Source organism: Aspergillus niger (assembly GCF_000002855.4).
Source record: "Aspergillus niger supercontig An03".
In the NCBI taxonomy this organism is placed as follows: domain Eukaryota; kingdom Fungi; phylum Ascomycota; class Eurotiomycetes; order Eurotiales; family Aspergillaceae; genus Aspergillus; species Aspergillus niger.
The window spans coordinates 1174546-1196769 of NT_166520.1; the positions used below are offsets into that span (position 1 = coordinate 1174546).

Below are 22224 nucleotides of genomic sequence, written 5' to 3' on the forward strand. Positions count from 1 at the left end.
TTATAGTAATCTTTTATTAAAATAATCATCTGGTAAATAAGGGTTAGGAGTCTTTGGGCTGGGATGATCAGTATCCCTGACCTGTTACTAGATGTAGCTTGCCTGTTGATCACTCATCGTCCTCGTCATCCTCATCGTCATCGTCTTCGTCGTCCTCGTCATTCTCTTCCTCATCCTCATCGTCCTCATCGTCCCCATCATCCTCGTCAGGAGAGCTGCACTTCCCACTATCGCAAACCAAATCATCCGAGCAGTCATCCTCAGTGGAACAGATCGCGCCTGCAGCAGATCAGTATGAGCCATTGGATTTGTATCGATCGGAGCGTCCACGTACCTTCGCAGTGTCCCTGCCAGGAGCAGGTGGCTGTGGAGCCTGAGGCACTCGAGGTGCTGGCGGCGCTGGTCGCGGCGCTCGTCGCCAAGGTGGTCTGAGAGGGTACGCTGGCGCTGGGGCTAGGGCTGGAGCCGGACAGTCCCAGGTTGGAGGCGAGAGCTCCGACCAGCTTGTCGCCCATTGACCGCAGAGTGCTGAAGTTGGTGATGTAGTTCTTGTTCAGGGCACTGCTGGGGAGGACGGCGTCGTCGCCGGTGAAGACGATGTCTGTTTCTATATTAGATGGAAACGTTTCAGGTCACCGGGTGTAGGGCTTACAGGTTACGTCGGCTTCGGCGTGTCCCTCGGCTCCGTTGAGATCGTCGTCCGGGAAGCAGGTGCGGGCCATGAGCCACGAGGCTTCGCCGGTTACCTCGGGGTCGTCGCCGTTGGAGTCACCCAGAATGCCGTAGTACATCTTGCCGTTGCTAAGGAGGTCAGTCAGCATGATGGGTTCCAAAGTATGGGGGGTAGACTCACCAAATCACTGCGGCAACGTTGTTACCGGGCAGTAGGTCCTCGTTGGCTGTGAGAAACTGGTCTGGAATGACAATCCAGGGAACCTCATAAGCTGACAGGGCTCCCCAGTTCGTCTCGGGCAGACCATCTCCGTTGCCCTTGCACTTGTAGTCTATGCCATCACAGTCGACATCCATGTCAGCTACCCAGCTGAGCGCGGCGCCCTGTAGTCATTAGCAAGGGTACTGCCCACTCTAATCCGAGGGTAATTGAGACATACCTGATTGAACTTCACCCAATCGCTATGAATGGTCGACTTGGGGGAATCATCATCCGTATTGACGGGATAGGTAGCCTTGGATGGCACCGAACTGGCCTTGGCTGCAGCCGACTGCAAGGCCGCGACGGGCAGGGTCGTGGCCGCGGCAAAGTAGCTGGCCGGGGGACCGTTACTCGGGCTGTTGTACTTGGAGCCATCGACGGACTGGGCTTTGACGGAGCCCGCGAGGGCGAGGAATGCAAGACCGGCGGTGGTTTTGAATGCCATGATGAGAAGGTGCCAAGTGAAGATGGGAAGTGATTCAGGTAATTCAAGGAACGATGCGAGGGAAGATGATGGTGATGATAGCAATGGCCGGGGCGAGCAGGCAATTTATATCTTCATCGTCGAGCGAGATGGCACCTCGCTTCATATCATCTTCATTCACTTGCTGTCGGGGAGAATTGAGGTCTGGTGGAGCTTGGCCCCCAAGTTGAGTCGGAGCGAGCTTGTCGCGAGAGATCCGATGTCTCGTCACCGTTTCATCAGCGGAGGAGTTAATATTCAGCACTGCTGTGGAGAGATGTTGAACACTATCCTTCTTCCACTTTCTCATCTTCTCATTTGGCAAGAGGTCTTTCTAGACAGTTTAGAAACGGGTATATTCACCGGACAGGTGGTGAATGCCACGTTGAGCTGATGATGATATTCCGGTTGACCCTTCGAGCGTTTTCTTGTGCACTGTTAGACCCTGACCCCATGCTCTGCAGGGCAGAAAACCTAAAGGAAGCACTAGTGACCGGTAACGACCCGGGATGGTGTTTGGCGATCCAGAAACGAGTCCTGCAGAACCGTTTCGGCCCGCAGGAATCCGGAAAGGAATGGGAATACGACCTGGGGGCCTTGGGGGCCGCAGCAGGCGAGGTTTTGATATGAAGTCGGAAGCCTCTCCACAGATTGTGGTATGTCATATAATGAGATGGTGAAGGTGGAGGATCGTCATAGGATCGACGAGTGGCCGTTATTGAGGTTATTTATAGGCTTGGGGTGGTTTTACAGTGAGACGGCCCCCGACCGGTTCATTATGCGGTGCCAGAAGGGGAAGGTCATTCCATGAACTGTGTCCATCCCATGTGGTGTCAACTAACAAGACAATTGATTCATTACTAGTCAATGTCTGGATAACCTTCACGTGTCTTGACGATAAATCTCACCGGGCATCGTGGATGGATGTCTTACAGCCAGTTCTTCTTTGATTCGGGTAGTCCGGTGAGAGCGAATTGTGCCATTAGACGATTACAGAAACCTTGGTTGGATTGATTGTTGATGTGTCAGTCTCCAGGAAGTGTACGGAATCAATTCCCGACCGTGATATTGGGGGAATGATCTGACCCAGTCGAGCTGACAAAATTGTAAATTGGGGGCTGTCAGCCCAGGTGAGAGGGTGTATAAAAGCGACCACCCGTCATGCCACCAGTTGAAGGGACTGGCGTTAGTCCTCAAGCATGGAAAGAACTGTAGACACAGCTGATACCCTGATACCGCCGATACTCTGCACCAGAGAAAACCAAGGTTCAATCCCACGAGGAGGAGGTGAAGAAGAAACGGCACATCTCGGGGCGTTGGAGAGACCCTCCACGAGGCCACTTCCTACAACTAGAGGGCGACTTTGCACGGTCGCATGATGTTTGTACTTGCTGAAATGCCTTGGATCAGGCACCACTCAGGGGTCGTAGTGGGATAAGACAACTCACCGGTGCCAGCGCAGGTACATGCATTGAGCCTGTCTCGGGAGGTGGATGGAAGTGGAGGAGAAGATGGACGATCCTTGCTCGATGCGTCCCTCTCAGGGACCGTCGAGATCCCGTCGAGGAAAACACAAAGTAACCTCGGTCAGATCTCGATCCCACCCAACCAAAGCCATGTGCCTGTCCATTTGGTTACTTACCCTCACAATGGAAAATTTTCACCCAGTTCGCAATTATGTTCCGAGGATTGCCAGATCAATATAGGGAACTAAATAGATATATTTGAATTTTCAGGTACCACCCGATCTACCAGTAATTTCTATTCTCTGCAATCAGAAACACCAACACTTCTTATGAGTACGGATGGGTATGGCAGTGCAACAGTTGGGGTCGAGTTTCAGCCTCCGCGAGACAGGGCACAATCCTCCGGGGGGCCAAATATTCTCGAAGTTGCTTGCCTCAATGTGTGTGATGATGCAGATGTAGATGCAGATGCAAATGCAGATGACCTGTCTGGTGACTGACAACGAGACAATGTGATCAGTGCGAGCATGGGATTTTGATAGATAATTAACTAACTACGGAGTACTACTACTCTGTAACTCTGTAACTCTCCACTACTGTAGGAACCCCTGGGTGTGCCTGGCCCGGTACCTGCATGGATTTCCTGCCTGACCGCGTCATCCGGGTTGGGGCCAAACATGGAAACCCATCATCCAACGAGGAAAGGATTGCTGACGATTTTTCCCGTCCACCAACACAGAAAAACCTAATTCGGTACTGTCAAAGCCCGGCCTGGATGTTCCCTCTCCAACCCGAAGAAAAGTGACCTCCCCTCCCTGAATGAAATCTCCACTGAGGGGGGATAAAGAGAGAGGGGGGAGGGAAGAACCCGTGCCGGAATCCATCATGGACTGGCATGGCAATATCCACAATGAGGAGAAAAAGAGAATCAGGGGCATAAGGAGAAGGCCGGGGCTAGAAGCAACTGTCCCCCCACCCAGCCAGGGAATCCAATTTAATCCAGTGAAATCAGTTAATTACCGTTGAAATGAAAATGTGTGTTTATTTTTATGAAGAACAAGCATCGGCCCTAAGAATAGCTTGCTATTTTTATCTCGTTACTATTGGATGGTTAGTCTTCAAGGCCACGCTGTGATTTGCCACTCGGCTGCCGGGGTGTCAATTTCGTGGCTGTCCCTGGATCCAACCAGCTTGCGCCAAGCACACCCCCAACCCACTGCGCTCTTTTGTCATCCCGGCGGGGACATTCCTGATTGGACCATGTGGCAGCCACAGATCCACTCTCGCCCAGTGGTGGGGTGGAGTCCAACCCAGGCACGAGCTCATCCCATTGGCTACAGGATTTACTGACGGGGCAGTCGAATTTCCAGGTTCAGGCCAATCTGGTCGGGCTGGAAGTCTAGAATGTCTCGGTTGCCTCCCTTAGTTTCGTTTCCCTTGTCGGCTCTCTCTTTTCCCCTCATACATCTTACTTCTTCTCCTCCTCTTTCTCCTCTTCTTCCTCTCTCTTTCTCCTTCTTCTTCAATCATCTCTCTCTCTCTCTAACTCAGAACTCGGTTTATTCCTTGTTCATTCCATTCTTTCTTACACTCCCTCTTCTCGCTCTCAGCTCTCTGTGTAGCGTATCACTCTCTTTCCCTACCTCACCCACTCTTTGATAATCCCTTACGTTCTTTTTTTTCACGACCGTCACCATGCTCTCCAAGATGCAGCTCGCCCAGCTGGCCGCCTTCGCCATGACCCTGGCCACCTCCGAGGCCGCCTACCAGGGTTTCAACTACGGCAACAAGTTCTCCGATGAGAGCTCCAAGTTCCAGGCCGACTTCGAGGCCGAGTTCAAGGCCGCCAAGAACCTCGTCGGCACCTCCGGCTTCACCTCCGCCCGTCTCTACACCATGATCGTACGTTTTACCCCCAATCAAAAAGATGGATCATCACAATGATGGTGCAAGTTACTCACTCGCCGATAGCAAGCCTACTCCACCAGCGATGTCATCGAGGCCATCCCCGCCGCCATTGCCCAGGATACTTCCCTTTTGCTCGGTCTCTGGGCCTCCGGTGGTGGCATGGACAACGAGATCACCGCCCTGAAGACCGCCATCTCTCAGTACGGTGAGGAGCTCGGCAAGCTCGTCGTCGGTATCTCCGTCGGCAGTGAGGATCTCTACCGCAACTCCGTCGAGGGTGCCGAGGCCGATGCCGGTGTTGGTGTCAACCCCGACGAGCTCGTCGAGTACATCAAGGAGGTCCGCTCCGTCATCGCCGGCACCGCCCTCGCCGACGTCTCCATCGGTCACGTCGACACCTGGGACTCCTGGACCAACAGCTCCAACTCGGCCGTCGTCGAGGCCGTCGACTGGCTGGGCTTTGACGGCTACCCCTTCTTCCAGAGCTCCATGGCCAACTCCATCGACAACGCCAAGACCCTCTTCGAGGAGTCGGTCGCCAAGACCAAGGCGGTTGCCGGTGACAAGGAGGTCTGGATCACTGAGACTGGTTGGCCCGTCAGCGGTGACTCCCAAGGTGACGCCGTCGCCTCCATCGCCAATGCTAAGACTTTCTGGGATGAGGTTGGCTGCCCTCTCTTCGGCAACGTGAACACCTGGTGGTACATCCTGCAGGATGCCTCCCCCACCACCCCCAACCCCAGCTTCGGTATCGTCGGCAGCACTCTCTCCACCACTCCCCTGTTCGACCTGTCCTGCAAGAACTCCACCACCTCCTCCTCGTCCGCCGTTGTTTCTGCCGCTGCTTCTTCCGCCGCCGGTAGCAAGGCCGTTGGTTCTTCCCAGGCCTCTTCTGGTGCCGCTGCCTGGGCCACCTCCGCCTCCGGCTCTGCTAAGCCCACCTTCACCGTTGGCCGCCCCGGTGTGAACGGCACTGTCTTCGGTAACGGCACCTACCCCCTCCGCCCCAGCGGTTCCGCCTCTGCTCGTCCCTCCGCCGGTGCCATCTCCAGCGGCTCGGGCTCCAGCTCCAGCGGTTCGGGCAGCTCTGGTAGCACCGGCACCTCGGCCACCTCCGGCCAGTCCTCCTCTTCCGGCAGCTCTGCGGCCGCTGGCTCTTCCTCCCCCGCTGCCTTCAGCGGTGCCAGCACCCTCTCCGGCTCCCTCTTCGGTGCCGTGGTGGCCGTCTTCATGACCCTGGCTGCTTTGTAAGGAAATGAACGGATGACACGGGTTTCCCCCCCTCCCCGCCAACCCTCTTCTCTGGGTGATTGGAGTTTCTCTCGTTTTTTTGGGTAGCCCCGATTTTGTGTTCCGGTGTTCTTTTTCGGTCGACTTTTCCCTTCTTGATACATATTTTATATTCCCTCAAAACTTTTTGTGTGCTTGCCATGGTTTGGCCCGGATGATAGACAAATGTTAATTTAGACTTGAGATCTTTCCATCCAGCTGCATGATCAAGCGCATTGCAATCGACCGAATTGTGGAATCTTGTAATGTAATCGATACCCTGCTACTCAACCAGTAAAATCCTTGACCGGTCCGGATATATCATCTTCGTTCGGGTATTGCCATACGCGCAGTTACTGCCAAAGGCATCTACGTCCCTCCGATTATTCCCATGGAGGTCACATCTTTGCTTCCCGTGTAGTATCAGGTAACCTTGCTGCTGATGTCGTTGATCCCCTTGCCAGGACGCTTCCTTACCGTGCTGCGGACTGCGCTATACCAGTATTTAGCCAATCTTCGTTATATGTCTCAACGGAATGGATAGCTGCATAATAGACAGACGCGCTTTGTTCAATACTTTCTTTGCAGATTTGGCCATGAGAATTGACAGATGATGTGGTTCATCGTTCACTACAGTAAATTCATTTCGTGCATAAACTCAGTTCAACTTGGGAGTCGTAGTATTGATGAAGCCGGATATATATATAGTAGAGACTATGGTGAAACAAGCATCAGGTCTCCATGACATGAGAATCTCACTGGTGGTTCTTTTTACGTACTATTGCACATTTCTGCAAAGTAAAACGACAAATTAAGAATCTATTGCCGGTAGCAAATTCCTATTAGAATCCTCGAAGCAATAACTGGCCATCATTATTTGAGACTCCGATTTTCTGCAGGTTTAAATGCTGTCCCGATCGGGAATAGTCATGTTGCAGAAATGGTCCTTCTTCTTCTGGAGGCGGTGTGAGATGATTCCTCCAGTGCAACATCTTTCTTAAGAGGTTGTCCGATTGCAGCACTGGTTGCATCGGGCAACCTCGGGGCCCGCTGGGTGATTCTTTTCCCTTGTACAAAGCCACTTGGAATGGCATTGTGGTCGTGCATGCAAAGAAAGAAGAAAACTCTGGCAAGGTGCCATTCATCCATGGCTGTTCCATCCACGGTTCTCCCTGGAATTGCTGCCTGAGGCTCTAGTAATGTTTGTGCAAGTCACGTGCTAGTTGCATCTCCGCCAGTCATCTGCTGCCTTCGCATGTTGGTCTCCCTATAAATCTACCCTTTTATCAGACTAGACGATTCCAGAATACCCCTGTGGGTCTGAACGCATCATCCCACCATAGACATACCTACTCAGTGCGCATTGGGACTCTGCTTGCCGGAAACATCCCAAGAGCAGCAGACTCTGCAGATTCCTGACCAGAAGAAGGGATACCGCTTACTGCCTCTGTTGGTCAATCAGTCTGGGGCAGAACTGAGGACAAGGTCATACTCTAGTAGTGGAACAGTGACCCCGGAATATCATGGTGGTGTCGGCATTATCTGGTGATGCAGCATCCGAGAAGAAATCTGCTACTGCAGACAAGCTACAGCAGCGGTATAAGCAGGGAATCGTGCTTCGAACCTGCCGCAGCCAACCAACACAATGGATTGACTGCTTTCAGTCCAACCTTGTAGGGTTCACATTACAATTGCAACGTGTTGCCCCACAACAGACCATGGGCCTGATTGCTACCTAGGCCTCTCGCAGCTGCTTTTGTCGTCATGCCAGTTGCAATCGAATACATTCAGTCTGTGAGAAGGATGTGATATTCTGTCTGGGATTTCTTTCGAGAGCCATGGCATGCAAACAGGACAGCTGGGGCGTACAATTTGGATACACCCTCTGTAATCGTCCCATCTCCGATAGCCGGACCATACCTAGTTTGCCTATTTTCGCATCTTGCAACCTTCCTCCTCGTACGACTGCGGTTCCTGACCTGCCCATAACCCCTAGCTTGTATACTCCAAACATTGATGGATATTGATTGGGTAATTGATTAGAAGAATCCGGGTCTCATGGTCTACTCATGGGATCACTGGATTGGTTGGCTGTCTGTGTTGGGCAACGTCAACCGAGCTGATTCGGAGATTAGAGCGCAGAGCATCGTTCTCAGTGCATGGAACCCATGCAGTTCTGGCAGGAACCGAGCAGCCCTGGCCGAGATTCTTCCTGATAAAGCGGGAGGGTGCGGCGGAGACTTTCACCTTTGCGGAAGATGATCGCCGCCAACCACGTTAGTCCGTTTCAACGCTCCTCTCCTGGTGGACCAGCTTTAAGCTTAATCCCCCAGTCATGCCAACCGCTGAGACCCCGATCTCGTCTGATCATCAGTTGCAGAACCTGTACCTGCAGGGCCTCGTCATCCTTGATCCATTCTTTATTTCCTTCTCCGCCAGTCTCCAGGCAGCATCCAAACCTTGCCCATTTCAGGTTCATCGGCCGGAATCCGTTCTCTCGGTTGCATCCGAACCGGCGGACGACCGCATCCTCAATCAAGATGGTTGTTTCCAATGCTTCGTGGGTGGGGTGGATTACGTTGCTCCCGGTGGTTGCAGAACCATCCGATTCCCCTCTCAGGCGTATATAATGGCTACGGTATCCCATCTGCAATCAATCTTTTCCACCCAAACCAGTCCCTCCTTCCGTCCCTCTTTTCACCTTTTGGTCATTCGTTCATTATGTCCAAGTTCCTCCTCTGGACCGTCTCTGCGGCGGCCCTCGCGCGCGCCGCGACTCTTGAAGACGTCTGTACCACTGCTCATGCGAAGGCCGCTGTGCCTGTCTCCGGCTTGGTGCAGGGAGTGGTCACCAACCCTTCCAGTATCACCGCGGCCCCCGTTTACAATGAATCCACCGCCGGTTCCGACTACTACCCGGCCGGTACCTATGATTACTGCAATATCACCATGACTTATTCTCATGCGGGCAAGGACGATAGCGTCCTGCTGCAATTCTGGATGCCCACTCCTGACGACTTCCAGAACCGCTGGGTGTCCACCGGTGGCTTTGGCTTTGCCATCAACGTTGCCTCCAACGTGCCTGCTGGTCTTCCCTACGGTGCCGTCGCCGGCCGGACCGACGGTGGCTTTGGCAGCTTCGACACCCAATTCTCCTCTGTATACCCCCTGGTGAACGGTACCGCCAACTACGACGCTCTGTACATGTTCGGCTACCAGGCCCACCACGAGATGTCCTCCATCGGCAAGGCCTTCACCAAGAACTTCTACAGCATGTCCGACAAGCTCTACGCCTACTACCAGGGCTGCTCCGAGGGTGGCCGTGAGGGCTGGAGTCAGGTGCAGCGCTTCCCCGAGGAGTGGGATGGTGCCGTCATTGGTGCCCCTGCCATCCGTTATGGCCAGCAGCAGGTGAACCACCTGGTGCCCCAGGTCGTCGAGCAGACCCTCGACTACTACCCTGAGAACTGCGAGTTCTCTGAGATGGTGACTCTGATCATCGACGCTTGTGATGAGCTCGATGGCCGCAAGGACGGCGTCATCTCCCGCACGGATCTCTGCCAGCTCAACTTCGACCTCAAGTCGACCATCGGTAAGCCCTACGCCTGCAACGCCAGTACCAGCATGGGTGTGGCTACCCCGGCCCAGAACGGCACCATCACTGCTGAGGGTGTGCGCGTCGCCCAAACCATTCTGGACGGACTGAAGGACTCTGAGGGTCGCCAGGCCTACTTCTGGTACCGCATTGGCTCCGAGTTCACCGACGCAGAGACCTCGTACGATTCGACCACCGGCACCTACGGGATTGACATCTCTGAGCTGGGTGGTGAGTGGGTGACTCACGGACTGCAGCTGCTGGATCTTGACAACCTCTCGAACCTGGACAACGTCACCTACGACACCCTGCGTGACTGGATGCTCGAGGGTCTCCAGCGCTACGAGGATGTCCTGCAGACCACTTGGCCCGATCTGTCCCGCTTCCAGGCTGCCGGTGGTAAGGTGATCCACTACCACGGCGAATCGGACAACAGCATCCCTCCTGCCTCTTCGGTGCGTTACTTCGAGTCCGTCCGCGACACCATGTTCCCCAACAAGACCTACAACGCCTCGGTCGAAGCCCTGAACGAGTTCTACCGCCTCTACTTGGTCCCCGGTGCCTCCCACTGCAACACCAACTCCCTGCAGCCCAATGGTCCTTACCCCCAGAACTCTCTCGGCGATCTGATGAACTGGGTCGAGAAGGGCATTGAGCCGGTGACTTTGAACGGAACGGTGTTGAGCGGCGACTACGAGGGAGAGGAGCAGAAGATCTGCTCGTGGCCTCTGCGTCCTCTGTGGAAGAACAACGGCACGGTCATGGACTGCGTGTACGACCAGAAGTCGATTGACACCTGGTTGTATGATCTGGATGCGTATGACATTCCGATCTACTAGGCTCATACTTGCCGGCCTTTCCTTAGAAAAGCTCCATTCTGTACATTGTGTACATTAGTCTGAATATAATACCATAGGCTAGATGCCATGCACCAAATTCTAGATCCAAAAGTAGACATCGTCCGGGTAACAAGCATTAAACTTCCGACTATCGGATCGTCCCGTAGGCAACAACATCATCATGACTCCTCCACCTCGACCTTATTCCCACCTCCAACCACTGCCCCCCACCATCACAACACTAAAGACAAAAACATGAAAATCATCATCATCGGCGCCGGCATCTCCGGCTGCGCCGCATATCTCACCCTCCGGAAACATCTCCCACCACCACCCCCATCATCCTCACCCACCCAAGACCACGAATACACCATCTACGAAGCATACCCCACCACCATCGACACCACCTCTGACGACCGCCCCAATGACGAACACAGCACCCACTCCGCAACCCTAACCATAGGCGGCGGGCTCGGCGTAGCCCCCAACGGCCTCCGCGTACTCGAACGCCTCGACGAGGACATTCTCCGCGACGCAGTCAGCGGCGGATACATGGTCGACCACAGCAACCTGAAAGACAAACACGGCCGGGTGTTGATGCGACTCCCTTCATCCAGCACCACCACCACCGGCAGCAGGGACAGCGATGGAACTACTACTACCCCAATGCACCTCCTCGGCACAAGCCGACATAACATCTGGCGATGTCTGCGCAAACGCATCCCAGACAGCATCATCATCAATAAGCGAGTAGCGAGTGTAACCGCGCACCCTACCCACCGCAACACAGTCACCTTCGTTGATGGAAGCGAGCCCGTACACGCAGATCTTGTCATAGGTGCGGATGGTTTAAAGAGTGTTACTAAACACGCCCTCTTCGATGGGGATCCGTACCCCCCTCATTACGAGTATGCATACCACCCATACACCATGAACATACATACTAATAATAATACTACTAAATCAGAGGCCTAATCGGCATCGGCGGCTTCCTCCCCACCAGCACCCTCCCACCAACCATCCCCCGACCGGAACCAGGATCCATGAATTTCTGCTTCAGCGGAACAGGGTTTTTCGGCTACTTCTACGCTACTAGCTCTCCTACCTCTGTTGATCGCTGCTCCGCATATCATATCTCCCCGCCGGGGGATACATTAGCTTGGTGGACTACATACTCAACACCTACTTCTTCTTCTTCTTCCACCCCACCTAATACTCAAGATCTAGATATGGATGACGTGACGGCCCAACTCCAGAACAGATTCGCGTCATGGACTGACCCTCTCGTCCATCATATTATCCGTTCTGTGCAGGTGCAGACGATGTGGCCGACCTGGACGAGTCCGCCACTTCCTACCTGGGAGAGGGAGGGGGTGGTGCTGGTGGGGGATGCGGCGCATGCGTTGCCGTCGACGTCGGGACAGGGCGCGAGCCAGGCGTTGGAGGATGTGGAGGCTTTGGGAAGGTTGGTGGCGCATGAGGTGGGGATTGGGTATCAGGAACAACTGGTGTTAGGGGTGTCTGGTGGGGTGGAGGGAGAGAAACGGGCTATTCAGATGGCGTGTAAACGGTATGTGGAGATGAGGATGCCGAGGGTGAGGGGGATATTGGATCGGGCGAGGGGGATGCAGAATAGTAAGAGGGATATGGGGGTGTTTGGGGAGTGGGTGATGTATTGGGTGATGTGGGTTATGGGTATGTTTTCTTTTTTTTATTTACTCCTTTTGGTGATGTGTGTATGGGGATATGCTAATGTGTTTCGTCTGGGGGGTAGGGTTCTTTCCAGGGTTGCTTGGGAGGCAGCAGCAGGAGGTGTTTGATTATGATTTGCCGGGGGATGTGGAGCGGGTGTTGGATGGAAGATAGTAGTACTTACTATTCTTCGATGATATTGTGTTGATATGTAGTGTGGGAGTACAGCGCAGACAAAAGTATCAGGTACTAGTTACACTCTCCTCATGCACACTATCCACTTTCTTCTCTTCATCTTCTCCCCTCTCTACCCCTGGCCCATCAAAGATCACTGCTACCTGCTCCAACGTGTATCCCTTTGTTTCTGGGTAGAAGAAGAATGCAGTCACTCCGAACAGCACCAACACCACAATAAACACAATGTAATACCGCCACTCAATCGCGTCCAGGGCAATCGGGTTCACAAACGTATTGAAAAACATGCCGACAATCGTCGCCACCCAGGTGACTGTCAGACCGCGGGATCGTAGTCGGTACGGCCAGATTTCGCAGGGATACGAGGTAAGAAAAGGTGTGCTAGATCATCACGTTAGCGTAAACACTAAGTTGCTGGTGGTGGTGGTGGTGGGACTGACAGAGCAATGCAATATCCTGAAAAGAAGATAAACAAGAACGGAATCACAGCAGCCCCCGTGGCCGCGTTATTGGTCGCCTTGAAAGATCCCGAGAGCGCTGTCACTAGCACGTAGCTGACGAACATGATGACCGCCGAGGCCAGGAACAGTGGACGGCGACCGAGTCGGTCGATCAGGAACGCTCCCAGGGCAGCAAAAATCAAATCCCACATTTGCAGACAGGCCGAGATGAGCGTCTGGTCACGGACACTGGTGACTCCGACCGAGTCCAGGATGAGCGACAGGTAATACGAGACCACTCCGTTGCCGGACCACTGCGCAAATAATCCCAGAGTGATAGAGATCATCAGGCGCCAGCGGTTTCCCGGTGTCTTTACCATCTCTATGTAGCTGGCACTGCTGTGGGCTTCTTGTTCCGCTCGGATGGTGGAACTGATCTCGGAAAATTCATATGCCACAAGGGGAGAGGTCTCGTCGCCAGCAGCGTGATAGCGGGTAAGGATTGCCCGGGCCTCTTCGTTGCGTCCGACCGAGATCAACCAGCGGGGACTTTCCGGGGCCAGGAGGAACCCCGGCAGTCCAACGACGGGCACTAGGGCTTGGAGGACAGAAGGGAGTCTCCAAGCCCAGGAAGAGTCGTAGGTACGAGAGGCAAAGACGACCCAAGCAGCGACAGTCCCACCGACATACCAGCCGGACATGAACAGCGAGTTGAGCATGCCGCGGTGAGTCGGGTAGGCGACCTCGTTGATGAGCAGAGGAACGGCATTACCGAACAGGGCAGACGCACCCCCCAGAAAGAGCCGAGCAAGCATAAACGCAACTGCATTGGGAGCAGCAGTCTGGAGGACGCACCCCAGCGTCAAGAAGAGATATCCGACGTAGACGCCTGGCTTGCGGCCATACCGGTTGGAAATCCAGGCTGCAGTTGGGTAACCAATGCCGCAGCCAAGCCAGTAGATGGCATTCAGCCAGCCCAGCCGTGCTCCGGTAGGATTGTTCATAAAGGCCTTCCACTGGTCCAAGGCCTCAAGACCGTTCATGAGAGATCCGTCATAGCCGTTGGCGGACGAGAACATAACCAATGAGAGAATGATGAGGTTGAGCCGCACCAAGTGAGGCTGCTTGTACCATGCAGGACCTGAAGGGAGGACCGCCGCGAGGTGGTCCTCTCCTGCAGGTTTGCTCGTCGTGTCTGCTTTGCTGACTCCCATGGTCGGTTTCAACGGCGTTTGGAAAAGAAACTAAAACTCAGCACAAGCAAAATTCGAGGAGGCACAGGCTATTTCAAGGGTGGCCTGGGAGGCGTCGATATGTCGGCGGTTTAACCCTTCGCACCCCCGCTGGCTACGTCTCGTGTGGCTCTTCGCGGACAGGACGGCTGTTGAGCGATGCCGTTAATGCGACTAGTGAGCTCGTAACCCTGCATATAATTCGGGAACCAAAGCCATGTGAATACCACCAATCATAGCGAGGCGGGTTTACCCATATCCATGGCGTGAAAGACACTGGACGGCTCATCAAAGTGCTGAACCCACCGACGCACGTTCAGCTGGGGTACGGCAGGTGAGGAAGGTGTGGAGAACTGGGGGAAGTCGGGGTAGGGCATCGGCCAGCATGTCGGGAGACAGACGGAGAAAAGGAGAAACGGAGAAACGGAGAATTGGAGAATCTCTAAAGTCAGTCAAAGATGGGTCTGGATGGCCGTTGAGAAGCAATCAGAACTGCCGGAGCTGGTGGAGCTGGCCCGTCGACCCAAAGATCACCCCATTCATGCTGGCCTCGGTCGGCAGAGTGCGAGCTCCCATGTACTCCGTAAGACGCACCCGCGATGTCCATCCCCCATGACCGCAAGAACATAATTAGATGGCGCGCCCATGGCCGGTCAGCATGCTGGAAATCTGCGAGCATTTGTTCCCAGCTCCCGACATACCACTCCCTTCCACACGGCCGTAGCAGACTGCAAGCATCATGCCTTGCGTACAGGCCGCCGCCGAGACGGACAAGTCGTTTGTCCAGATTGCGAACGCCGATATTGAGGAGCTCATCAAGCAACTGACCCTAGATGAGAAAGTTGCTCTTCTAACGGGTATGTCTCGCAATGCACAACTGCGCACCATGATGGAAGCTGACAGCCTCTGGCTAGGTGACGATTTTTGGCACACCGTCCCCATCCCCCGACTCGGCATCCCGTCCATTCGACTCTCTGATGGCCCGAATGGCGTCCGCGGCACCCGCTTCTTTGGCAGCGTGCCGGCAGCCTGTCTGCCCTGTGGTACAGCCATAGGAGCAACGTTTGACAGAAATCTTGCTGTGCAGGTTGGACATCTGCTAGCGGCGGAGGCCAAGGCTAAAGGCGCTCATGTTATCCTAGGCCCGACGATAAACATTCAGCGAGGCCCGCTGGGAGGCCGAGGGTTCGAGTCGTTCTCAGAAGACCCGCTGCTGTCGGGAATCATAGCAGGTCATTATTGCAAGGGCTTAAAGGAGGACAATATCGTTGCAACGCTGAAACACTTCGTATGCAATGACCAGGAACATGAGCGGATGGCCGTTAACTCCATTCTCACCGACCGGGCGCTGAGGGAGATCTACCTTCTGCCCTTCATGATCGCGATCGCCCTGGGAAAGCCGGAAGCGATCATGACGGCTTATAACAAAGTGAATGGGCTTCATGCATCAGAAAGTCCGGCGCTTCTGCAGGGCATTCTACGTGAAGAATGGGGCTGGGAGGGCTTGTTGATGAGCGACTGGTAGGCCGCAGCCATGCATGCTCCAAAATAATTTCTCGCTGACTTTCGCTGGCAGGTTTGGAACTTATAGCACATCCGAGGCCATCCACGCTGGATTGGATCTCGAAATGCCGGGGCCAACAAGATGGCGCGGCGGTGCCCTGACACATGCAATCACCGCAAATAAAATTCCCATGGCGACGGTAAATGCCCGTGTTCGCGCTGTGCTGCGTCTGGTCCAGCAAGCCAGCCGATCAGGTATTCCTGAGCGCGCCCTGGAGTTACAGCTGAACCGTGCCGAGGATAGACAGCTACTGAGGAAGATCGCCTCGGAAGCAGTTGTCCTGCTCAAGAACGATGACAACATTCTTCCGCTGGACAAGACCAAGAAGATAGCCGTCATCGGCCCTAATTCCAAGATTGCTACCTACTGTGGAGGGGGTAGTGCAGCGCTCAACCCCTACGAAGCTGTAACTCCCTTTGAGGGAATCTCGAACTCAGCCTCAGGCGGCGTGGAGTTCGCCCAGGGGATATACGGACATCAAAACCTGCCCCTGCTGGGGAAACGTCTGCGCACTCAGGATGGCCTTACCGGTTTCACCTTGAGAATCTTCAATGATCCACCTACCGTAGCGAACAGAGTACCGCTAGAGGAACGACACGAAACAGACTCGATGGTATTCTTCCTTGATTACAACCATCCAAAGCTACAACCCGTGTGGTTTGCAGATGCGGAGGGATACTTTGTCCCAGAGGAATCCGGCATGTACGACTTTGGCCTTTGTGTGCAAGGCACTGGCAAGCTCTTTGTGGATGGCAAACTGCTAGTCAATAACGCCAATGTACAAAGGCCGGGACCTAGCTTCCTCGGGAGTGGCACTATGGAAGAAAGAGGCACACTGGAACTCACGGCCGGCCGGCAGTACAAGGTCCATGTGCAGTGGGGATGTGCTAAAACGAGCACATTCAAGGTCCCCGGGGTAGTCGACTTTGGTCACGGGGGCTTCCGATTCGGCGCTTGTAGGCAGCTCTCGCCTCACACTGGCATCGAAGAAGCCGTGCAGCTGGCTGCATCAGTGGATCAGGTCGTCCTCGTGGCGGGGCTGAGTGCAGAATGGGAATCGGAGGGCGAGGATCGCACAAGCATGGGCCTGCCACCACATACAGATGAATTGATTTCTCGTGTGTTGGAGGTCAACCCGGATACTGTTGTAGTTCTGCAAAGCGGAACTCCCGTGGAGATGCCCTGGATTCAGAACGCAAAGGCTGTGCTGCACGCCTGGTACGGGGGTAACGAAACTGGTAATGGCCTTGCGGATGTCATCTTCGGTGATGTGAACCCGGTAAGCTCTTCCTTTCCAGCCTTTTCTGGCGCTGCTAACTCAACTGATGTCCGTAGTCTGGCAAACTTCCACTCACATTCCCCCGCCACGTCAAAAACAACCCTACCTATTTCAACCACCGATCCGAGGGTGGTAGAGTCCTGTATGGTGAGGACGTCTATGTCGGTTACCGATTCTATGATGAGATTGAGATCGATCCGCTATTTCCTTTCGGCCACGGTCTCTCGTACACGACGTTCGAACTATCGGGCTTGTCCTTCGAAAGGGATTCCAATTCACTGCATGCCATCTGCACATTGCGCAATACCGGATCCCGGGCTGGAGCGGAGGTGATACAATTATATGTGGCCCCGGTCTCGCCGCCGATCAAGCGACCACAGAAGGAGTTGAAGGAATTCCGAAAGGTCTGGTTAGAGCCTGGTGCGGAAGACGTGGTGCAGATTCCGCTGGATCTTGTCCGCGCGACAAGCTTCTGGGATGAGAAGAGCAGTAGCTGGTGCAGTCACAGTGGCACTTATCGAATCATGCTGGGAACCAGTAGCCGTGGAGCGTTCTTGGAGAGCCCCATTGAATTGAGCGAGACCACTTTCTGGTCGGGGCTCTGAGCAGAACTGTATCAACAGAATAGCACGCTGACACGAGTATTAACTACTTTTTATTCGATCTGTATCTATCCAAGTCTGCAGATGCATCGTGACCATGCCTTCGCTGCTGTCCAGGCGGGACAAGATGTCGGTCGATTGTCGTAGATACTCGGTTGCTCGCTCCGCTTCCGGGCCGGCGGCATGAAATGGGCATACCAGCAGGCCCGCCGCAATATCACGCACTTTGTACGCCAAATGTAGACCGTTCGCTTCCAGATTGATCTGGGGCAGGCTGTATAGGATGCAGAATAGTTGACGACAAAGGCCCTCCCTCTGGAGCCACAACGCTTTTGCGTCAACCATGGGTTGTACGTGGTTGGTAGAAACTAGTGACGGCTCTGATTTGTGCGCCTGCGCCGCCTCCAACTGATCAACAAGCAAGCTTTGTAGCCACAGGTGCGTGACGTGTAAATTTGCTCGCATAGAAGCAAAGTGTGACTGCGTCATCTCCGTCACACCAGTGCTGCCACCTTCATGGGCGATAGCCTGGCTATCCGGTGGCTGCCATGGCCGGAGGAGAGGAGGGATATCCTCCAGTAAGAACCGTAGACTATGAAGACGATCCTGGATGTAAGCAACCTGCACGGCTGCATCGCGGGCCCTCACACAGGGGCACGGCTCAGCCGGTGATTCTGGACAGGTGCTCCTAATCGCAGCCCAGAAAACCCTGGAATGGAGGATAAACCCCGTTACCAGGCATGGAGTATGGGACGGTGGCATGAGCACCTCGTTCTCGAAGATCATTTCGTCATCGACTTCGAGTGGCATGAGATCTTCCGGGTTAATGGAATGGAGAAGGATGGGGTCAAGATACGACAACCGCTCTCCTAGCACATTCTGCAATTGATTATGACTGGATTGAATGAGCGAGACTGACGGCTACGCTCCGGGTGATGCACACTTACACAAATCCGTAGAAGATCAACCAGAAGCCCTTTTTCCGCAGTTGAGTCTCAATGCAGTTAAGTCCATCGTATTCAGAGATTCGATGAAGATTTAGCAAGCGAGCAATTTGTGTCGCCTCCACATCTAGCATGCGGGACCAGTTATGATCACCCAACTGCCGAAAGGCAGCATACAGCAAGTATGAGATGGCAAACTTCTGGAAGTTGATGTGGTCAAAGTAGGTAGAGTCCCTCAGCCGCAGGATTTTGTCATAGCAGTGACGGACCATGTCCCTGCGCGAGGTAAATCTCAAGGGCGGGGTCGCAGATCGATAGAAATGAAATCTGCTAGGCATAGTGGCGATAACCACCGCAGCGATGGCGGTGACGAGCCCGAGGAATCCGCTGTCCTCACGATCCCGGTCCTGCTGCAAGGACTGTTGGAAAGACGGACGATGTACGATTGGAATCAAGGGGTACAGGTAGTCCAAATAGTCCTGCATGATGCAGGAAAACATGCGCCGATCGCATACATCATCCGTGGGATAATTGACGGCACCCGAAGCCCGGCTGCTCCCCGTCCCCCAATCTGGCTGTTCTTGTGCCGGAGATCCTGTACGTGAGCTTGGAGTGTGCGTTAGCAATTGACACCACTCACTGCCAAATCAGAACCGAGCAACGTACCGTTTCTTCGGGCCTCGCGTCCGGGATGGAGACAGAAAGGTGCATGGCAGGTCCAGTCTAGCGCAGCGCCCACATCTGGAAGGGACATCGGTCGATGACGAAGTCACATTGCATTTGACCTTGCGCTTCCGGCAGATGTCACAAGCCTGGGTTGCCAACTCTGCGCGCGTGGGCATGGCAACATTTGGTCTCAACCGATGGCCAAAAGGGAAGGGCTCTGGATGGTTGCATATCGCTGGCTGCCAGCAGTTTGTCCGGATTGCACTGTGCTGCCTGAGTGCCTGAGGCAGGAGGAACCGCACAGAATGTCTAACTCGGAAAGGTCTAGTGTATTGTTTAGTCACTTATGCCGAGATTGCTTGGTCAGCGAGCATAATTTCACCTTCCCTCCCGTTCATACTCGCGGTTGTGCCAGCACTCAATCGGCCATCCGATTTCTGTTGGAAGCTGTAGGTTAATCTCGCATGAAACAAATAGTCGTTGCTGGAGAGTTCGAATATTATATATACCTACTTCGTAGCACTCAGTGTTTCCCGACTCATATACATTATAGTTAATGTCAATGATGAAGATGAGTCACTTTCTCTTGGACCCATCTAACAATTGCGTACTCTAATTCCATTCCATCTGTCACTGGAAGGGAAATGATTCAATGACGATACTTCATATACTAGGCGAGCAAAACTCCTGACTAGATGATAGGCAGTCCTTGTATCAGGTCAACATTGCCACGAGGATGATAATGGTCATGTCCCCGGGCGCCGCTCTTTACTAAGTGCTTGTTAACGGTAGTATAGGAACATGGAGGACGGAGCATCTAATATGGAGATCGTGTAAGGTAAGTAGTATATTAATGCATCTGACTGAGCCTTATCTGATAGTCAGCAGACAAATTACGAAATTCGCAATGACTCTTTCGGGGCTCGCGAAAACCCATTTCAAAGGGTCGTTCCACTGTGGATGAGTATGAAAGGAACTACGATCGGATATCCCACCTAGAGAGAACAACTATACCTGGAGGTATGAAAAGTAATAAATAAATACATATATATATATATATATATATATATAGATTTATATGGTACCATATTATAAAATCATGAATAGATCATTAGCTAGTCCGTCATGCAAAAATAAAACCCGTCACGCCGTCATCTGCCGCGGTCCCAGACACGCGACAAAAGAATTCGCTCATAAAACGCCATTGAATGATGTGAAGAATATAAATGCATATTCAGCTATCCGTGTTGGCACAGGTGAAACTGTTGCTGTTGGCATCGTTGTGGATGGCCGTTCCCGAGGCATAGAGACCCAGGACGCACAGCACCAAACCGAACACAGCGATCGCGGCATTGAGCACGGTCAGGGCGATCTTGCGGGGGCTGGCAAACCACTGGCCGTAGTTGAGGTGGAGCCAGTAGATGCCACTGAGGCCGTAACTGAACCAACTAGCAAAGAGAGCGCTCTGAATCATGTCATTAGCGGCCGGTACGAGAGGATAGACGGTCTGGTCCAAACTTACAATAAGCGAGTTGAGGTCGCTGAAGACAGGGATGGCCTCGGCGATAATCCAGGCAACCAGCCAGCAGGCCAAGCCCAAGGCGATCCAGACGGCGACCGAGCGGCGGCTGCGGCTGTGGATGAGACCCGACTTGGAGCAAGTGCGGAAGTAGATGTACTTCAAGCCGATGTGACCATTCACGACACCGGCACCGACAATCTGCAAACGCGTTAGTGCTCGTTGCATACAAACAGCACCTGTCAAGAGGGATGACTTACGGTGGGAATGGCAATTCCATAGGCAACCTTCTTCAGAAGAGGACCAGCCGAGCTGAGGGCGGGGGATTGCACATCCTTGCCGACGTAGTAGTAGATGACGCAGGCAGCAGTCACGTAGAGACTGATTTCAAACGCCTGCAGCATGAACAGCGACTTCTTGAAGTCCTTGGGCTTCTCCATCTCGGCGATAAGACCGAAGAAGGCGACGTGCGCACAGTAGGCGAAGACAATGTTGGAGACCGCGGTGAAGGCCGTGTAGAGGGTGGTGTCGACGGTGGCCTCGATGATGCGACCGGGGTGCTTCTCGACGCCCACACCGATCATGGTGATCATGACCGCACTGAAGATACTGAGGAAGGCTAAACGGCAAGACGGCCAGTCAGAGATGATGCGTACGCACGGCAGCGGACAAAAGAGACTCACAGGCGAAGGAAATCCAGGTCATGCCCTTCATGGTACGGGGAATGGAGAGGACCATGGAAATGATCATGCCAACCACACTGAAGACGATGGAACAGGTGCCATGGTCGGTGATGGTGTTCATCATGACCCGGAAGGTCAGGAGATGGCTGCCCATGACGAAGATGCAGAAGAGGAACTGGCCCAGGCCGAAGAGTTCACGGCCGAAAGGGCCCATCAGGATTTCTCCCGCATCGGCCAGGTTCTGAATGTGGGGATAGCGTTCTCTGAACAATCCAATGTTGTAACCGGTGTAGGTCGCAAGGATTCCGAGACCAACGATGAGGATGACGGCCCTGAACGACGGGAGTTAGCGGGTGGGAAGGGTTGCATCCACGTTCCGGCTAGACTTACGGGACGAAACCCAGGGTTGCAACGGCGGCGGGGAGCGAGAGCACACCCAGCGAGACAGACTCGCAAATCATGACTGCGGGGGTATTAGAGTTTGCCAATGCAGAGAGAGAAGTGGAGTCAGCTTACGCAGTCCACATTGCCTGTTGTGAATGTGTTAGCCGGCGATGAAGGTGCAATGGTGGGAGGCGGAAGAGACGGATACATACCACCACTTCAAGGTCTTGTACTTGATTTCCGCAAACTCCTCGTTACCGAACGCGTCGGACTCCTCCAGGCCCGGCTTGAGATTCTGCTCCACCTGGCTGATATCCTCCTTCTTCTCGTCAATGCCTTCGGTGGCGTAGGGAGGGGGACTGTCGTGAACGGCCTCCATGGTGGCGAGGTGACGAGGTGCAGGCCGTGATTGAGAGGAGGAAGGTAAGGGAAGGAGATGGAGGAGTGGGAGGAAGAGAAGGTGAGCAGAAGAGGAGAAGAGGAGGAGAGAGACGGAGGAGAAGAGTGGAGGCAGAGAAGGAGGAGATGATGAGGGGGGGGGGATGGGGGA

The 22224-nt window shown here is 53.9% G+C and overlaps 10 protein-coding genes across 10 annotated transcripts, besides 3 other annotated features; 6 read left to right on the top strand and 4 right to left on the bottom strand.

The window, feature by feature from the left end:
- Nucleotides 1–109: 109 nt before the first annotated feature.
- Nucleotides 110–1379, bottom strand: An03g05260 (uncharacterized protein; the record flags this gene model as incomplete). Its single annotated transcript, XM_059747125.1, has 6 exons — nt 110–279; nt 335–390; nt 472–564; nt 637–801; nt 854–1056; nt 1113–1379. The coding sequence occupies 6 exons, from the start codon at nt 1377–1379 to the stop codon at nt 110–112; spliced, it is 954 nt and encodes a 317-aa protein (XP_059605888.1).
- A 22-nt stretch (nt 1380–1401) lies between these two features.
- An03g05270 (uncharacterized protein) lies at nt 1402–2463 on the top strand (the record flags this gene model as incomplete). The annotated part of the gene is made up of 4 exons (XM_059747126.1): nt 1402–1750; nt 1840–2015; nt 2086–2196; nt 2434–2463. The coding sequence occupies 4 exons, from the start codon at nt 1402–1404 to the stop codon at nt 2461–2463; spliced, it is 666 nt and encodes a 221-aa protein (XP_059605889.1).
- A 133-nt stretch (nt 2464–2596) lies between these two features.
- An03g05280 (uncharacterized protein) lies at nt 2597–4289 on the top strand (the record flags this gene model as incomplete). Its single annotated transcript, XM_059747127.1, has 6 exons — nt 2597–2767; nt 2887–2983; nt 3224–3355; nt 3466–3664; nt 3987–4091; nt 4178–4289. 6 exons carry the CDS (start codon nt 2597–2599, stop codon nt 4287–4289), a joined length of 816 nt encoding a protein of 271 aa, XP_059605890.1.
- A 269-nt stretch (nt 4290–4558) lies between these two features.
- An03g05290 (uncharacterized protein) lies at nt 4559–6022 on the top strand (the record flags this gene model as incomplete). The annotated part of the gene is made up of 2 exons (XM_001390373.3): nt 4559–4765; nt 4835–6022. The coding sequence occupies 2 exons, from the start codon at nt 4559–4561 to the stop codon at nt 6020–6022; spliced, it is 1395 nt and encodes a 464-aa protein (XP_001390410.1).
- A 2739-nt stretch (nt 6023–8761) lies between these two features.
- An03g05300 (uncharacterized protein) lies at nt 8762–10474 on the top strand (the record flags this gene model as incomplete). The annotated part of the gene is made up of 1 exon (XM_001390374.1): nt 8762–10474. The coding sequence occupies one exon, from the start codon at nt 8762–8764 to the stop codon at nt 10472–10474; it is 1713 nt and encodes a 570-aa protein (XP_001390411.1).
- Nucleotides 10475–10561: 87 nt separating this feature from the next.
- On the top strand, nt 10562–12294 carry An03g05310 (uncharacterized protein; the record flags this gene model as incomplete). The annotated part of the gene is made up of 2 exons (XM_059747128.1): nt 10562–11312; nt 11444–12294. 2 exons carry the CDS (start codon nt 10562–10564, stop codon nt 12292–12294), a joined length of 1602 nt encoding a protein of 533 aa, XP_059605891.1.
- Nucleotides 12295–12408: 114 nt separating this feature from the next.
- On the bottom strand, nt 12409–14015 carry An03g05320 (uncharacterized protein; the record flags this gene model as incomplete). The annotated part of the gene is made up of 2 exons (XM_001390376.1): nt 12409–12742; nt 12802–14015. The coding sequence occupies 2 exons, from the start codon at nt 14013–14015 to the stop codon at nt 12409–12411; spliced, it is 1548 nt and encodes a 515-aa protein (XP_001390413.1).
- Nucleotides 14016–14772: 757 nt separating this feature from the next.
- An03g05330 (uncharacterized protein) lies at nt 14773–17481 on the top strand (the record flags this gene model as incomplete). Its single annotated transcript, XM_001390377.1, has 4 exons — nt 14773–14890; nt 14948–15554; nt 15610–16876; nt 16933–17481. The coding sequence occupies 4 exons, from the start codon at nt 14773–14775 to the stop codon at nt 17479–17481; spliced, it is 2541 nt and encodes an 846-aa protein (XP_001390414.1).
- Nucleotides 17482–17520: 39 nt separating this feature from the next.
- Nucleotides 17521–19264, bottom strand: An03g05340 (uncharacterized protein; the record flags this gene model as incomplete). Its single annotated transcript, XM_059747130.1, has 3 exons — nt 17521–18187; nt 18426–19061; nt 19089–19264. The coding sequence occupies 3 exons, from the start codon at nt 19262–19264 to the stop codon at nt 17521–17523; spliced, it is 1479 nt and encodes a 492-aa protein (XP_059605892.1).
- Nucleotides 19265–19910: 646 nt separating this feature from the next.
- Nucleotides 19911–19921: a sequence feature (Short protein (An03g05350, CAK49187.1) was converted to a misc_feature.).
- Nucleotides 19922–20061: 140 nt separating this feature from the next.
- Nucleotides 20062–20108: a sequence feature (Short protein (An03g05350, CAK49187.1) was converted to a misc_feature.).
- A 52-nt stretch (nt 20109–20160) lies between these two features.
- Nucleotides 20161–20183: a sequence feature (Short protein (An03g05350, CAK49187.1) was converted to a misc_feature.).
- A 139-nt stretch (nt 20184–20322) lies between these two features.
- On the bottom strand, nt 20323–22053 carry An03g05360 (uncharacterized protein; the record flags this gene model as incomplete). The annotated part of the gene is made up of 7 exons (XM_001390380.3): nt 20323–20553; nt 20611–20808; nt 20868–21226; nt 21291–21622; nt 21681–21753; nt 21807–21820; nt 21887–22053. 7 exons carry the CDS (start codon nt 22051–22053, stop codon nt 20323–20325), a joined length of 1374 nt encoding a protein of 457 aa, XP_001390417.1.
- Nucleotides 22054–22224: the final 171 nt, after the last annotated feature.